The 16364-nt window shown below is 45.6% G+C and overlaps 1 protein-coding gene across 1 annotated transcript in view; it reads left to right on the forward strand.

Annotated features, from left to right (window-relative positions):
* The window catches only part of AP2B1 (adaptor-related protein complex 2, beta 1 subunit), a 74559-nt gene that overhangs the window by 29728 nt on the left and 28467 nt on the right, over positions 1 to 16364 (forward strand). The window contains exons 10-13 of the mRNA XM_009583412.1: positions 251 to 416; positions 942 to 1019; positions 4008 to 4273; positions 8669 to 8861. Coding sequence (XP_009581707.1) covers positions 251 to 416; positions 942 to 1019; positions 4008 to 4273; positions 8669 to 8861 — 703 coding nt within the window. The remainder of the gene's footprint in view (positions 1 to 250; positions 417 to 941; positions 1020 to 4007; positions 4274 to 8668; positions 8862 to 16364) is intronic.

Below are 16364 nucleotides of genomic sequence, written 5' to 3' on the forward strand. Positions count from 1 at the left end.
CACATCTGGGTGGTTTTGCTGATTAACGAAACTGCAAAGCTCTTGAGGACCCTGTGAGATCTTAGTGCTCAGCTTGGAAAAAGAAAAAGCCTAGGAATATCTTCTGTAGTTGAGTGAAAATGCTGCTTGTTGCATAGAAATACAAGACATTGTAATTCAGTGCAGGATTCTCTGCAGAATGGTGTGGGCAGAGACAGAGTAACACAAGTTGAATTCACCCCAGTAATCCACCTGTACTCTGACAAATCAGGTATGAAAGCATCATTGCCACTCTGTGTGAGAACCTAGATTCCCTGGATGAACCAGATGCCAGAGCTGCCATGATCTGGATAGTGGGCGAATATGCAGAAAGAATTGACAATGCAGATGAGCTGTTGGAGAGTTTTTTGGAGGGCTTCCATGATGAAAGTACTCAGGTAAAATTGTGTTGTGCATCTTATCTGTAGTGTTTCATGCAGTGTATGTATGGGACAGATGGTAAATATTATTGCAGTGGTCAGAAAATACCTCCCAATAAATACTTCAGTATTTGGCTAAAATAAAACTCTTGAGAGTCTGTAGACTTGCTCTGTTGTCTGTATCTCCCAAACTTCTCACTTCTCTTCTTGGAAAGATAAGACAGAACAGGAGGGGTTTTAGATACTGCATGCTTCTTGGGGAATAGCACTACTGGGGACCAGAACATACAGAAGAATAGTGATGAGATGCATAAAAGTATGACATAAATCTCAGTGTGCTGATCAGGGGTTTGTCTGCAAAAGTGTTTTGCAAAAGGCAAGAGCCTGAGTCTCATTGTACTGGGTTTCGCTGGCAAAGAATAGTGTAATGCTGTTATAAAGCACAGGACTTGAGTTTTACATCAGTAAAGGATGTTGAGACTTGGGAGACATTGCTAAAGCATGAATGAATTTTCTAATCTCTACTGTGTTACTTTCTCTTAGGTGCAGCTCACCCTACTGACTGCTATAGTGAAGCTGTTCTTAAAAAAGCCTTCTGAGACACAGGAGCTGGTTCAGCAGGTAAGCCAAGATATCCAGTGAACCAGAGCCCTCCAGGCGCTGTGTTGGCCTGCCATGTGGTGTCTCCCATCTGCCAGGCCCATCAGCTTTGCAGTAGATAGGATTCAAGCATGTTCCCCTCTCTCCCAAAGAGACTCCATTTAAGAGCTGCTCTGTGCCTGTTACCATGCCATCTGGCATCTGCTCTCTCCTTCTTAGCTCTTGCTTCATCCTACTTCCTTCCCCGTTCCTCCACCAAATGAAAAGTTAGGGACAGGGTAGAATTACGAAGAAACCAAAATGCTTTCTCTTTGAAGGTGGCTTGCAGTTAAAGCATCTGGAGCTATGACAGAGGGAAAAGGCCTGGCAAAGACTTTGTTCTGTGAACAGCAAAGCTTAAGCAGTGCTATGAAAAAGAAAGAACTGAGGTTTGGGTTTTTTTGCTTTGTACTTGGATGCTGTCAACCAATGTGGCAGCTTTGCTGGAGGCTGTTAACAGTGGGTTAAGATCCCGGATTCATTATACGTGAGGTGCTGAGTTACGAGCTCAGATCACTGCAGGCGGGGCTGGGCTTGAGCTGGCAGACAGAAGTGCTGTGGTTGTGGAGGACAGAAGTGGAGATGTCCTGGTGGCAGGAGTGGGTAAGACCTCAGCCAATCCTCCTACACTCCCTGGCTGTAATGACTGGGGTAAATGTGTGATGGCATAGTCCAAAAAGAGCAGCTCCTCTCCAGACCTGCTGTGTCAAGTGATGAAAATAGTCTCCCAGCTGTTCTGAATGGGCTGCAATTGTTTCTGAGCAGAAAACCTGGAGTCAATCGTCAGCTGGGCTTTTTGGTCCTCTTTGCTGCCAGAAGTCATAGCTGTGGACTTATTAGGACTTAAAACATTTATTCATCCCTTTGGGGGTGTTGCACTGGTCAGTGGCAGGAAATCTGTGGCCTGCTTTTCTTGCTTCAAAACCTGCTATTAGGCAGGCTCTCAGCTCCTCTTTAGAGAGGAGTGGGCCAAGGGCATGCTGTATCATTTGTCTAAGCCACCAGAAGAAAGGTACTAAGTGTTAAAACCCACTATGCTGAGTCACAAAATGCTTAATGGCACCCTAGGAATATAATAGGCGTCTGTTTTTTCTCTGTTTGTCACAAATGTTGATTCAGTCTGGCTTCTTTTATTTTATCTGAATAATAAGTCAATGTAGGATAACTGGCTGTAAAACACTAAAAAGCCGTATGTTTCAAGGTCTGATTGCTAGGTAGAGAGATGTTTTTCACTTGAGAGGGAGAGCAGTTACACATGTGTTTCTTTCCCCAGCTTAGGTATTGTTGCACTTTGAGTGTCTCTTAGGGTATGTCTGCACAGCAAACTGCAGGTGTGATTGTAGTGGGAGCCAGCTTAATCCAGCCAACACTGGTAAAAATAGCAATGAAGCAGCTGGGCATGGGAGGGACACAGATGTGTAGCAGTGATCAAGGTCCCTGGCAAGCTCGTAGCCTAATGGATGGACAGAGCATTGCTGCTGTCTATCTGGCATGGTGGGTAACTAAGCTAGCATGGGTTCATTGGTATGCACCACAGGGGTGCATGCAGACCCTGGAGAGCGGAGAATTGGGAGAAATGTGGAAAGGGAAGCTCTGAGCCTCTTGTTCCAGTAGATTTACTAAAGTTTCAAGTCTCTTTGTTTGGCTGTGAGAAGAAACAGTCAGGCTTGAATCTGTATGTGCCTGCAGGTAGATAGGAGCATGTGGTCTTTTATGTCTGCCCTTGCAGAAGCCCTGCCTGATCTTGAACTGCCTGCTGCAGGCAGGATGCAGAGATTCTTGTAGGAATTGTTAAGGGTGAAGGGTGTAAAGAGTCCACGACTCCACCATCAAACTGAAAAACAGCACTGCAGAGAAATCTATCAGTTGACCCAGACATTGTATCTAGGTTCTTACGAGCAAAATGAGCTTAGCGTGCTCAGCCTCATTACAAATAGAGGTTTTGCTGCATGCCTGAGAATGTATTGAGACAGAGGGCAGAGAGGCAGGTTATAGCAGGTCAGCGGCAGCGTGAATGAGATCACAGAAGAGGAAGAGAAATGCCAAGGAGGAAGGCTAATAAGGTGTACGATATTTTGCCAGAATTTTACAGGAAAAAAACCTCAGAAACATTTACCCTGTTATTCTGCTGATGTGGGGATTAAAAATCACAGCTCTTGTTTCCATAAACAGTTCAAACATGTTGCACTACAACATAAAACCACACCACCTCCCTCTCCCTAGAACATTAGCTGCAAACTATCACCACTCACTTTGCTGCTCTGGGCAGAGCTGTTCGAAAAGGAGAGAAATAATTAGCGCTTCATGCAGAGGCAGAAGCATCTGCAGTAAAACAAGGGTATTATTGACAACTGGAGAACTGACGAAGTATCCTAACTGTGTATCATTAGCATCTTTCCATACTTCATTAGATAACTAAAATGCAGGATAAATAAGATCTCTTTTGGTATGAAGAATACGGCTTATTAAGATCCATCCTATAGCTCTGCAGGGTCTTTTTGTCCAGCAGTGCCCTTGGGTAAGTCATATATTTCCAGGGATCTTGGATCATTGTTACAATATGCAGTATTGCATGTCTACTCTTAGTATGTGACAGAGTCATTTCGTCTCACGTTCTTTTCTCCTGTCTACACCCCCGTGGAGTTCTCCTAATACTTACTGTTATGTTAAGTGGCAGGAGAGTTTGGAAAGCAATTGGTAGCTCTGTGGGTTAGGGCAATTGTGGGATGTAAATCCTGGGCTTTTTGCTCCCTGACCAGCTGAGCAGGAAGCTAAGCATTAATACTTTGGTTCTCATTTTTAATTTTGGGATGTTCACCGCAACAAGCAGTTTGTAATATCATTCTGAGATTGGTGACTGTGTTGCTTCTGGATGGTTGGGTTTTTTTAATCCAGCAGAATCATTGCTAGAAAAATTAAGTGATTACAGGCATTAGTCCCCTTCAAACCTGTGACTGATGTATTGCTTTGTCTCAGGATTCTGACAACCCAGACCTGCGGGATCGTGGCTACATCTACTGGCGCCTTCTTTCAACGGATCCAGTGACTGCCAAAGAAGTGGTCCTCTCAGAAAAGCCACTTATTTCTGAAGAGACAGATCTGATTGAACCGACTCTACTAGATGAGTTGATCTGCCATATTGGGTCTCTGGCTTCCGTGTACCACAAACCACCCAATGCTTTCGTGGAGGGAAGCCATGGGATCCACCGCAAACACTTGCCAATTCACCATGGAAGGTAAGCTGAGGCAACTGTGGTGATAATGGGCAGGATTGGTTGGCTGTTTCTAGCAAACAGACCAAAAGATGCAAGGATCTTTTATAACACTCTAGTGGTTTTTTATTGATGTGTAGGGGCTTGCAGGTCATTCAAGGAGCCATTTCATTGGAGGATTTAATCCTGGGTATGTAGTTTTTGAGTTCCTGGGTCAGAAGACAGAGAAAGTATCAAAGTTCTTGTATGAGGAGAAGCTATAATGTTTATTGGAAAGACATTGGCTATCAGCTCTCTTGACATGAAAGTTTGAATAAAAAAGCAGAATCTGTGGGTAACTGTTGCAAGGGCATACTTCCAGGAAGACTATGATTGTGGTAAAAGCATCTTATAGAAGGATATGCTGCTTTGATTTTATAAGAGCTTTTGCTTCAACAACAGCGCAGCTTTACAAGCCTTATTTGTGTAGAATAATACCCGTTTCCTGGAACTGGCAAGTGCAGAGATCCTTTGCTGTTGGAATATGAAATGGGGAAGGACTGGTAAAACTGCCTTTCTCACTTGGTGCCTATAAAGCAAGGGGAGTGTAAAAGCCATCTAAGCCCCATCGCTGAAAAGTGTTTGGGTTTAAAAGAAGATGGCTAGACTGATACAGTTCTGTGTAACCTTTGGGGTGGAGGGGGGAACGAAATGCTTTGGCTTATTGTCTGGAGCTTTAATGCTTCCCCGTGATCACAGTCCTGGAAGTGGGTTAGATCTGCAAGAGCAGGCAGTACAGTAGTCCTGGGCTGCAGTGGTGTTGCTGTTGAGCCTGTTCCCATGGTTCCTCATTCAGGTAAGCAGTGCTATTTGCACTAATGGTATTAATTACAAATGTAAGTGTGCTTTACAGCAGGAGGCAGAGTATCCAGGCTTACCTCTTAATAATATTCCCAAAGTGACATTTGGAGTGCTATTTTTTGCTGTTGCACTGATAAATCAGTGTGCGATGCTGCTCCTTTTCTATTTTCTGACACCACTTCTCTGCTATTCTTAGCAACTAAAGCTATTTCTGTAATGACTAGCTTTGGGAAGCCGAGTTGTTTTCTCCTTGCCTATGAAATTAAGTCTGGCTGCATTGACCGAGGACCAGCAAGCACAAGTCTACCAGTGGCTGCATTCCTTAGCTCTCTCTCCTACTCAAAGATTTGCCTCAATAGCAAAATTAGCTGGGGTGGGGGTAGCTTTGGTCTCCAGTGTTACCAGCCTTCACGTACACTGCTGTTTCAGATCACTACAGAAGCTAACGTTTTAGGGGGTTTTAGTCAGCTCAAGGAATTCAGCTTTTGCATGGAGTGGTCTTTTTTACTGTTGTCTTGCGTATACTGCGTACGTGGCTTGACTCTCGTAGCTAATGCTCAGTCAGTCTGCTGACCTCAAGTCTCTTCTGACTATAGCAGTATTGTACATTGCCCTGGTGGTGTTTACTACTAAATTACCCATTACTTCAACATAAAACCTTCAGGCCTCAATCAGCAGTGGCAAGCTGAGGAAGCCAGAGCTGGGGGAAGGTCTGAAGGGTGCTCAGCAGAGCATGCTGCATACTGACACAGTGCTCTAGCCCATTTGGTAAATTAAAAAAAATGAGTGGTGTTACTTAATGGCACACCAGGCTTCTCTGATGTGAGCTCACTTCATAAAGGGGCCCCATTATTGTGGTTTTCTGCTTTACTGTTAGCAAAAGCACAGTAAAACCTTACAAGCTGATGCCAAGGCCTCCTTGTACCATGTCACAGCATACCGAGTTGCCGTTTCCAGCCATGAGAATTACAGTGAGCAGCTCCACAGGAGCATGGTTGTGGGGAGCCTGAATTTGTGCATCCAGTATGATTTTACTGATTGCTAAGAAACTGGTTTGCCTCTTTCTAGTGCTGAATGTGCATGAAAAGATACATGAAAATCTGTCAGTTTAAGACAAGTTAAGGGTGTCCAGTGGAAGATAACTTCCTCACCTAGGTATTTGGAGTTTTCTTCATTACTTTTGCACTCGGGTAATGACCATTCTGGTGGCTGACCCGTCTGCTAGAGACTGAGGTTTTCCTTCAGATTGCACAGTGAGATAGAGGTGGAAGCATGGAAGTATGAGATGTCCGCAATGAATGTGGCTTAAGAGGGTCAAGATAGCATTGCCTTGAGTAGATGGGCAGAAGTAGCTAGACGAGTGGTGCTTTCCTGGGTATAAACCTAGGAGGAGTTAGTTATGGTTGGCAGAATACACTACATAGCATTTTGATTCATTTCATTTTCATTTAAAGCAGTGTAGGACAGGTTCCTTTCAGCTCCCAGCTGATGGGAAGACACATTGAACAGCTCACAGATGATGATATGTTCTTGCCTCTTTGATGAGCCCAAGTGTCATAGAGTTGCAAATGAATCCTAAAGGTGGGGGAGAAATCTCCTGATTGCTTGGGAGTGTTTCCTCATGTGGCGGCTCCCACCATCCCTGCTGAGCTATAATGCAGCTGGGAAATTTGGGGAGATGTTTACAGGGCTCCGGGGAGAGGAGGAGTCCCCATTCCCACACAGGTGGCTGCAGGAAGTTTTTGATTCTGGTTCAGGCTGTGCGTCCCTTGTGACACCCAACATCTGGGAACCCCTGGAGGCTGAACTCATAGGAGGGCCAAGTCTCCAACTCACGTGGGCAAACCCAGCTGCTAGCCACTGCCCAAGACTATAAGGGAGAAAGCTTATACCAAGTCTTTTTGCCCTTTATAACCCACATATTCTTTATTCGATTTTTCTTTCAAAGAAAATGCAAAGTTGTTTATACAAATCTCTTTAAAGAGGCCCATTCTGTACAGGAAATGGAAGGCTTGGTGTTTTGGTTTTTAATACAAACTGACTTAGCTTTGTCCTTTCCTAATTTCTTGTTGGGCTTTGGGGCAACTGCAGTTACACAAGACCTTGAAGGATTGCTTTATCTCCATCAGAAGAAGGATGAGTAAGTGTTGAAGAGGTGTAGTGTTAAAGGGAGTATATACTGGGAATGAACCAAGTGTGTGCACTACCGGCTCGTAATGTGCCTCTGCTCATACATGCTGTTCTTTCCCATTCTCAGGTTGGGGGTGGGAGCGGATCACAGTAACCACTTGCTCTTCAAAAATGTTTTAGTTAGCTGTTCGGTATACTCAGAAGTCTCCCTACTGAAGGCAGAAGCAGGAAGGACAACTAATATTAGTACTATTAGGAGTCTAAAGCTTTTAATGCAAAGCAGCTTTCAATCCTTTCTGTTGCTGCCTGGTAACTAATTCATTCTGCAGTCCTTAGGCTACATCTTTTCCTCTTGGCACTGAAGTTGGGAGCAGCTCTGTTGCTAAAGCTTTCCCCTCAGTAACTGAAGAAGGATAAGGAAGAGAATCATGGCTACTCAAAATCAGGAGCTGCCGTCCTTACAAAAGAGCCCCGGTGTTAAACACCTTGTCAGGATGCTAATTCCCTGGCATTTGTGTGCAATTACCTGTTGGCTGCATCTGCAGTAATACGAGATAGAAATAATTTTGCCAGTTACTGCTGGCAACAGGATACAAAATAGATTTTAAGTTATCTAAAATATTAGCATCTCTGGATTTAAAGAATAAATAAATTGTAGTGAGATCTCCAGGAGCTACAGTCAGTCTTACTTTTCTTTTCTTCTCTCCTTGTTGTAAAATTCAGTGCCAAGTGAACATAAAAGGTAGCCAGACTGCATATGATGAGAAATTTTGGAAGCTGTATAATGAGGATTTCTAGACTAGTAATTAGCAGGGCTGCTAACTCAGAGAAAAGGAAATTATTGATAGAAGGGAGGAATCAATTTTAGATTGAGGTCTTTATTTAGAAAAGAGTTATGGAGCTTGCTGCTGGTCAGTAGAAGGTGGTTAATCCAGTTCTGTGGGGAGTGGTTGAGTTTGCACTGGTTAGAGTGGGGGCTCAAGGGTTTTACCAGTGTTAGGTCTCTCAGGAAATCTGGATTATTTTTTTTCCCCATGTTTATATGTAGTTCTCCAGGTCCAGTGGGCTGAAAATCATCTCTCTGTTTCTTCTGAGCTGGGAAATAATTATTTTCAGTGCTGTAGTCCATGTAGTACTCATGGCTTACGGTTTTGGAGGGGTCTGTGATTCTCAAGGTGGGCAGATTTCACACCTGAAGATCCCCTTTTCTGAACTGAAAACCATGCACAATGCATGGAAAGTCTTTGTGCTCAAAGCATGTGTTGAAGAACCACTTGCCATAAACACTGCCGTGTACGTGGCAGTGGTGAGATCAGCTGCTAGGATAAGCTTTTAACTGGCTTCTGCTCGTGAGCCACCTCCTGCTGTGTTTCCTGCTGGGAATCTGAAGCTGGAGACCGAAGGTGACTAATGTTTCTCTCTTCTGCTTCTTGTTCCTCCCACCCATAGCACTGATGCAGGTGATAGCCCCATGGGCACGACGGCCACTACAAACCTTGAGCAGCCGCAGGTCATTCCATCACAGGGCGACCTTCTCGGTGACCTTCTCAACCTGGACCTGGGACCCCCAGTGAATGTTCCCCAAGTGTCCTCCATGCAGATGGGTGCTGTGGACCTCCTGGGAGGAGGGCTGGACAGCTTGGTAAGCGGCATCGTCTTTGGCTTCAGCTGATGCAAAATAATTGGAGCTGTGCTTATCTCTGCAAAGCCTTGATCATTTGTGCTTGTAATACTTGGATCACTGAGCTCCCAGTGCTGAGTCCTAAAACTCCAAGAGGATTTAATCAATGTTATTATACCAATTTTCAGCAGGTTTTTCCTGCTATAAATCGAATATTGCTGCATGCTGTAGAATCGTCATGGTCAGCAGATATTTGTTCCATGCTTTTTCTGTCTGTAGAAGAAAACCAAAAAGTTGTTTTAAGGAAGCGTCCCACTGCTTTGTAATTGATTCAGGCTCCCTTTCAAGAAGGTGTTTGTTCCACCCGGTTCCCAACCCTACTGAATTTCAGTGCAAAACTCTCAGGGCTGCACGCCATAGCCCCGTGTCATCCCATTTGTATATTCTCCAGGGTATGTCATGGTTTAATATCGGTGACGTTTTAATTGCAGTTAGGTCAAGAGGGAAGCACTCTGCATAGTCCTCATGCCACAGCTACTCACGAGGAGGTATTTTAGTACTAACAGGGTCAGGCTCCAGAGTATGAATAATCACACGTTGCTTCTGCTCTGGGGTGTGACCTGGGCATGAGCTGCAATGAGAGAATCACTTAGCAAGGAGACCGCGGCAGTGGAGAGGAGCTCGGTGCTGTGGTCTTACGCTGGCGGCAGCCAGGCATTGAGAAGTGGTGAATGTAATCATCAGCCTGGGAGTTGTTCCCATGGGGTGGGATCCCCAGCCCCCTAGTGACTTGCCTAACAGGGGTAGGAAGCAGTCTAGGTACATTTGCACCATGTAACCTGAGTAAGACTACCCCAGTGAACATAGTTGGGTGTTTTTCAGACCTGCGGTGGATTTGTCTTGCTTTGGTTTAGGTTTGGCTTGTAGTGAGCTGGGCTGGGTTATCTGTATGGCTGGTTTAGGTGCGCTTTCAGTTCTGAGTCAAGTTCTGAATAATAGAGGTAGGAGGCAGCTGGATGAGCCCCAATTCAACAAATCCTTATTTGTAAAAGATTTTTTTTTTTAAGCTGCCATAATCTTAAAGCAGATGTTAAACACATTTCCAGCTCCAGTGCTTCATGAGCTAATGAATTAGAAACAATCTAACCCTTAATGGCATTGGCGTTCACGGAGATCAGATGTGCTTTAGCCTCTGTGCCATCTAAACAGCAGTTTGCTTATTTAGCAGGGAGACTGCTTTTACGCTGGGGAGATAGGGGATTAGGGAAATGGTTTAAGTTGGAGTTGCTGGGAAAGCAGACAGTGAGCCCAGAGCAGTGACCTTTGCAGCCTTTGCCCCGCATTGCAAGATGTGCCACTAAGAAACTGGGATTTTTAATTGTGTCAAGGCATTGCAGAAAATGGTGCTATCAGTGGCGGCTCAAAATGGTCAGGAGTTAAATTCCTCTGCCTGTACCGTTTTCCAGGCCACTTAGAGTAACCCTTTGCTGATGTCATTAGTGTCAGAGACAAGTAAATGGACACAGCAGGAGGACTAAAAGTTGATTTTGGGAAAAGAGTTGTCTTGCAGTTGGCATTAATGGGCTTAATTTAGCGACCCGCTTTGTCAGTAGAGCTGTTAGTTAATATGGTACTAGGCTTTTACTTAACATTTTTCTCAAGCCTTAAGTAAATCCATGGGGCTGTGGAGTGTGATCTAACAAAGTGATCATGTCTGGATGGGGAGTAGCTTGCCTCAGGCTGTGTGAGCCAGCACTGTCTCAGCTGAATTACTAGATGGGGTGAGCACTAAAAAAGAAATACGTGAATGGTGGTGGGTTTTTTTGTTTTCCCCCTGGAATGCTTTCTATTGAAGTGCTGTTGCATCAAATGTCCTGTCTTCTCCTGAACGCTCGCATGTATAAGTGAATCTTTTCTGGTAAATCTCTGTATTTCTCTGGCTTTTCCTTCCCTAGTAAGCCTAATTAGTGTGTGAGTGAATGTGATCTGTGTCTTTGTTTATTGTTGTGGGCATGTGTTTAACAAGCTGAGTTAACCCTAACCTGGTATTAGCTAAATTGCTAGGCAGTGTCTCTTGGCTGCATGGCTAGCAAGGGGGTTGGCATTTGGATCTTAGGCTGACATTAAGCCACATTTGTGCAGTGCCAAAAACACAGTCTCAAATGGCAGGTATGCACATGCCTGATTTCTGTATGTGGTGAGGGGGTGAGGTGCGTCCCAGGAGACCCTTGAAGAAGGGTTGAGCTCTTCACCCTTCACCAGGGATCAAAACTAGCTGGCAGCCAGGGATGGCGGTCACTTGGGCTGCTCGTGCAGTCAATTAGTGAGGTTGGAGACTGAAATAAAATCTTCCTCTGTCCTTATCAGTGTTCTGCCTACCAGTGTATCAGTAGGCATTCTGGCTGTCGGTGTCTTTCTCCTCCAGACACCTTATACACACACTTTCTTTATGTTAGATCGCTGCCTGATTTGTTCCGCTTTGAAGTTTCTCTCTCCATTAAGTCTTTTTTAATGCATTTCTTCCCCTGCTTTGTTGGGAAGACTGAGGCTCCCATACTCTTGCATGAAGCATGGAGTGGTGTGAGCAGTCCCTCTCTCCTCCTCAAACCAGACAGAATTTATTTCACTTTCGGCCCTTGTGCTACCAGAAGGTAACTCTGGTTGTGAATGCCAAGGCAGCTGTCTTCCTCCGTGTGTGCTGCTTTGGTCTTTCTTTTCCCATGCCTCCTGTTGTCTCAAGAGTCTAAGTAAAGAGTATTGGAACCAAGCGTGGTTGGGGTCTGATCTAAGGTTGGGGTCTGATCTAAGGAAGGATTGAATATGTGTTTTCCCAAAAGGAATTTGTCTAGTGTAATTTTTTTAAGGCTCCCAGTGACAGAGTTAGTACCACCTCTACTGTTGATCCCTGTTTTCTGCTCATCATTAGCAGATCCCTTTTGGATCTCAGGTGACCTGAGAGGAGACAGGGGAGCATGAGATATTCTCATGCCGTTGGCATTATCTCTCAGCCTGAGCAGGGACATTAAGTTGCTCTACTGCCAGAGTAGAGCAACCCTAAACCCCACTTCCATTTTCCAAGCAACTGTTTGATATGTAAAAAAGCCTAAATAAGCCTGTCTCTTACAGTGGAAGAAAACGGTTTGGGATGTGCTTGAGTTGATGCATGAAATCATGGTCTGTTGCTGTGACGGTGAGATTGCGTCAGTACTGTGAGTGTCTCAAAGGCAGCTGAAGGTCTGGAAGAGACTGCTGGCAGGATCTCAGCCAGTTTGTCACATTCACTCAGTGTCCTGTGTTGATCCCCTCGGATACTTGTGGCAGCTCTTGTGTATTTGATAATGCCTCCTTTTCTTTGGAGGGGGTGTCTGTCTTCAGAGGGATCCTTTTGCAGTGGAAGTCCCAATGGGACTAACCCAGAAAGATCAACAGCAGCATTAACTTCCATGGCAAATGTCATTCTGCATTTCCATTTCTTAAACTGTGGGTTTTTTTTCTTCCAGGCATTTAAATAGAGACTGCATGGTGTAAAACTGGATAAACACCAAATTAATATTGTTCATTTGAATTTCCCTCAGCATTGCTAGATATTTATCTCCATGACCAGTGAGACTCCAGCTGCTTGATAGGTTAATTTCTTTAGTGAGTAACTCTTATTTTATCTCCATAGTGAGTCCTGTAATTGGTATTAAATGTAACATGCATATTGTGCATGCGCGGATGCTGAGCACATGTTAACAATTAAAAAAAAAAGGGGGGGGGAAAAAAAAGAGGGGGGGGGGGGGCAGGAGAAAAAGGGCCTTTAGTACAAGAACAAGATATGCTTTGCTTATAACCAGAGCAGACTCGCTATATGACTTAGGGAGAGCTGTTACTTAGTAAACTGAGTCTGCTCCGGGTTGTGCCCCTGTTTGCCACCCTGGGCAGATCTTGTTTTCTGCTTTGCTTTCTTTTCTGTAAAATGGTGACCAAGCCCACTGTTACAAAGCTGTTTGAGATCTCCAGCTCCACAGTGTAAAGTAGTGATATCAGTCACTAATGTCGGAGAAGCAAAACTTGCTTGGACAGCAGATTGCCGGATGCAGAGTTGTGCATGCTGAGAGCTGGAGTTTGATGCCTTATCCCCTTAAAGCTGGCTCTTAAGTGGCTAAACTTCATGCAGATTATAGGCAGCCCTCCAAATCCTGGTTTATTGTTGATGCAGCGCTTTGTAGGATGTCTATCTGTCCTGTAATGAGCCAGGGTCATTTTGCCTTTAAACCTTTTTGTGTGTCCATTTGCTCTGAAAATCCACTGGGCATGAGAACTGCACGTTGCTCGGCACATTGTGCAGCTCACTGTGAGCCCGTGCGTTTAACGGGAGCAGGGCACTGTGGCCGGGAGCCAAGGAGGCTGGCTTTAAAGCCGGGGGCAGAGCAGTAAATCTGTAGGAATGGACAGGCTTGGATTGTCTGTTATGTAAGGATTTTATTTAATACTCTAGCCACTCATCTACAAGAATATTATTGATTCAAGGCTGGCAGCTGGTCAGACTGATTTATGTCCTGAATTGTAAAGTTGTTTGATAAACACTAGATAGCCACAGTTTTCTGTAATACCTGGACTGGTTTGGGCTGTTCAGGTGGAGCTGTGCCCTGCTATGTAATCAGGTTGGATACAGGGGGGTCTGACCCCAGGGGTCTCTTCTGCATGGTTCAGGGCTGTGTCCCACTGCTGTGCTTGCTCTGAAGTGTGATGGAGTGCTGGGACCCAAGCACTGGCTCACTCTCTCCTGCAGAGTGTCCTGGGCTCGGGGTGCCTGTAGGCTCACGGCAGCTTGGGAAGAAACGCCTGCTCCGGCAGTCCTGAGTGCCTGCCTGATGCGAAAAGGTATTTCATTTACCTTTTCCTGGAACTACAGCGTGAGAATGGCTATGCTAGGTCAGCCCCAGCATCCATTTATGCAGTGGATGTGATGCTTCCCCAGGGTGCTCCTCCAGCCTCCATCAAGGAGCTGAGCGTCTCCTTTCATCTAGGCTGTTCTGGTTTGATGAGCTACAAAGGACATCTGTTTCTGGCATTTCTGGCAAAGGCCATGTGTCCATTGCTGGAGCAGTGCTGATACGGAAAAGGAGCTCTTCTGGTGGGTCACTCATTCATGTCTGATTTAAGGCTCTTGTTGTTGTAACAGTAATAGGACTGCTAGAGCTTTGTAGAGCTGCTTTTTTACACTTTAGAAAATGAAAATGGTTAGTACTTAGTTTTGTTTGCTGATGGAAATCATTTAGCAAGGTAAAGCATTAGCAATAAGTGCTACTGAAACTGGTGGCTGTGGTATTGGCAGCATGACCTGTCCTCCACCACCAGGACGCAACTGTCCTTGGTTTGGACAGTAGCCCTTCTGCTCTGCAAGCCTGGCTTGGCGGGATGAAAAGAGACACATAAAATAGGCAGCAAATCAGGTACTGAAAATGCCTCTGTGTGAGCCACAGGGGAGTCTGCAGTGAGACATCTACAGCCCATCAGGAGGTCAGAAGATGCAGACCATGCATGATCTGTCCTGCAGTTAAGATATCTCTAACAGGATTAGCCCAGATCAAGTGGCCTGCTGGCAACTGTGGTCTCAGCATTTTAGTCAGCCCCATCAACTGATTCTTGTTAGGTAAATGTCTTGTGTTCCTTGCTGCTGTGTTACTGAGTGCATGCTCTCATCTAGCTCCTTGAGCTGTGGTGCTTAATTCTTGGTTTGGCGTGTGAGGGAGAGAGGAGTCAGCAATTGTCCCCTGTTAACCTATGAATTATGGCTCCATGAAATGCATAGCTGCTCTGAAAGCCCTGGCTATGCTATGGATGCAAGGCAAAGGAGTTGCTGAGCAGTGGTTGTTGCAGCTTCTGTTCCTGGCTCCACCCTCCCTGTTATTTTTTGGAGCTCCAAGTGCCTCACGTCATGTTGCAGAAGTGATTGTAACCCCTCTGGATCACATGAACACTTCAGCAGAGTCACTTCATTACAAGCTGCTGTTAAGATGCAAATAAACCCTCCTAATGCAGTAACTCCAGCACTGCTGCACTTCATAAGTCAGCGTAACTGCTTACACGGAGCTGAAATTACAGGGCAAATGCTCTTCAACTGCAGAGCAGCTGCAACGCCGTCCGAGCCAACTAACACAAAGTAGAGACGCCGATGCGTCTTGGGAAGTTTGGGAAGAGGTGCTAGTACTGTTTTTGTTGATTGAGGGTCGAGCCCAGCCTCCTCTTTAAACCCATGTGGCTGCTTGAGTGCTGTTATGGCAGGACAGGTTTGGAGGGAATAAAGAGAATTCCTATTTGACGAACTGTGTGCATTTGGTGGCCAAGGCTCCCTGTTCACCCCCTGCTCATCTCCTGAAGCTGGCAGCTCTTCATCCTGGACAGGGGCTTTGTGCTCTTCAGCAAGAGGCAAGCCTGCCAACTTTGGGCTCAGGATCAAGATTTTGCAGTGCCACAAGTTCCCAGCCAAAAGTTCCCCTTGGCCATCCTGAGACCAAGTGGCAGCCCTCGTCCACCCTGCCTTCGTAGCAAGTGTTTCAGCCTGGGTAGGGCTGGCAGCTGTATTAACGTGGTCCTCTCCTCCGTGGGGCTGTTGCCTGCTCCCATGTAAGGCAGGTTCATGTTGTCCTTCCAACGGGAGTGTCTTGCCGCCCGTGAGATGAATGGAAGTGGTTAACTAGAGCTGCCAGCCTTGGGGAATTGGTTCCCTGACTAATATCTGCTTCTTTCCTTCTGCATTCTGCCTGTCACTCCAGATGGGAGAGGACACTCCGTGGGTAATTGGTTCCTGTTCCCTCTGTCTTCCTCCTTCCCTCTTACTCACACGCATCGCTGTTACCGTCTCTTCCATCGTTTTGAGTTTGGAATAAAGTTAGATCTTGGGCATCTTGCAGAAGGATTAAGTAGGTTCTGAATGGGGAAAGCATTGGTGGTATGGGAGGGTGACAGGCAAGAAAACTGGAGAAAGGGACTTCTGTGCTGCCACAATAGGTACTGCACCCCGGATCTGTTGTGGAACTGATTAGTTCTTTATTAACTTTTCTCCCCTTTAATTTCCATTGAAGTACATACGTTGCCAATTGTCTTTTCACTACATAGGCAGAGCCAGCTTTGCCTCTAGGGACCTGGTGAAGCTGCCAGCTTCTTGGAGCTTGCTCTGCAGCTTTGTAGTACACGTCTGCAGCACTTGGTCCCAAGCATAGGAGCCAAGAGAGTGGCAGGCTGCTGTGTGCAGCAGTAGAGTGGGACTTCAGGAGGAGCAGGTCAGAGCTTCCTGGCATTGGAAAGAGACCTTTTCTACCACAAAGCAGAGATGTTGGGTGCAGTCTAGAAATGTAAGGAGGCTCATGGTAAGTTCTCTGAGCCGGTGAGGTTTTTTCCTCTGCCTTGTAGGGGGTGAGAGCTGGAGTCTCAACTCAAGACAAGCAATAAATCCAAATTCTACTTTTCCCCCAAGGCCTGACAGCTACGGAAAATGGAAGACTTGCGGATAGCTTGAGGAACCCCGATATGTCACTC

The sequence above is a fragment of the Fulmarus glacialis genome, unplaced genomic scaffold, assembly GCF_000690835.1.
Source record: "Fulmarus glacialis isolate BGI_N327 unplaced genomic scaffold, ASM69083v1 scaffold31388, whole genome shotgun sequence".
NCBI classification, from domain to species: domain Eukaryota; kingdom Metazoa; phylum Chordata; class Aves; order Procellariiformes; family Procellariidae; genus Fulmarus; species Fulmarus glacialis.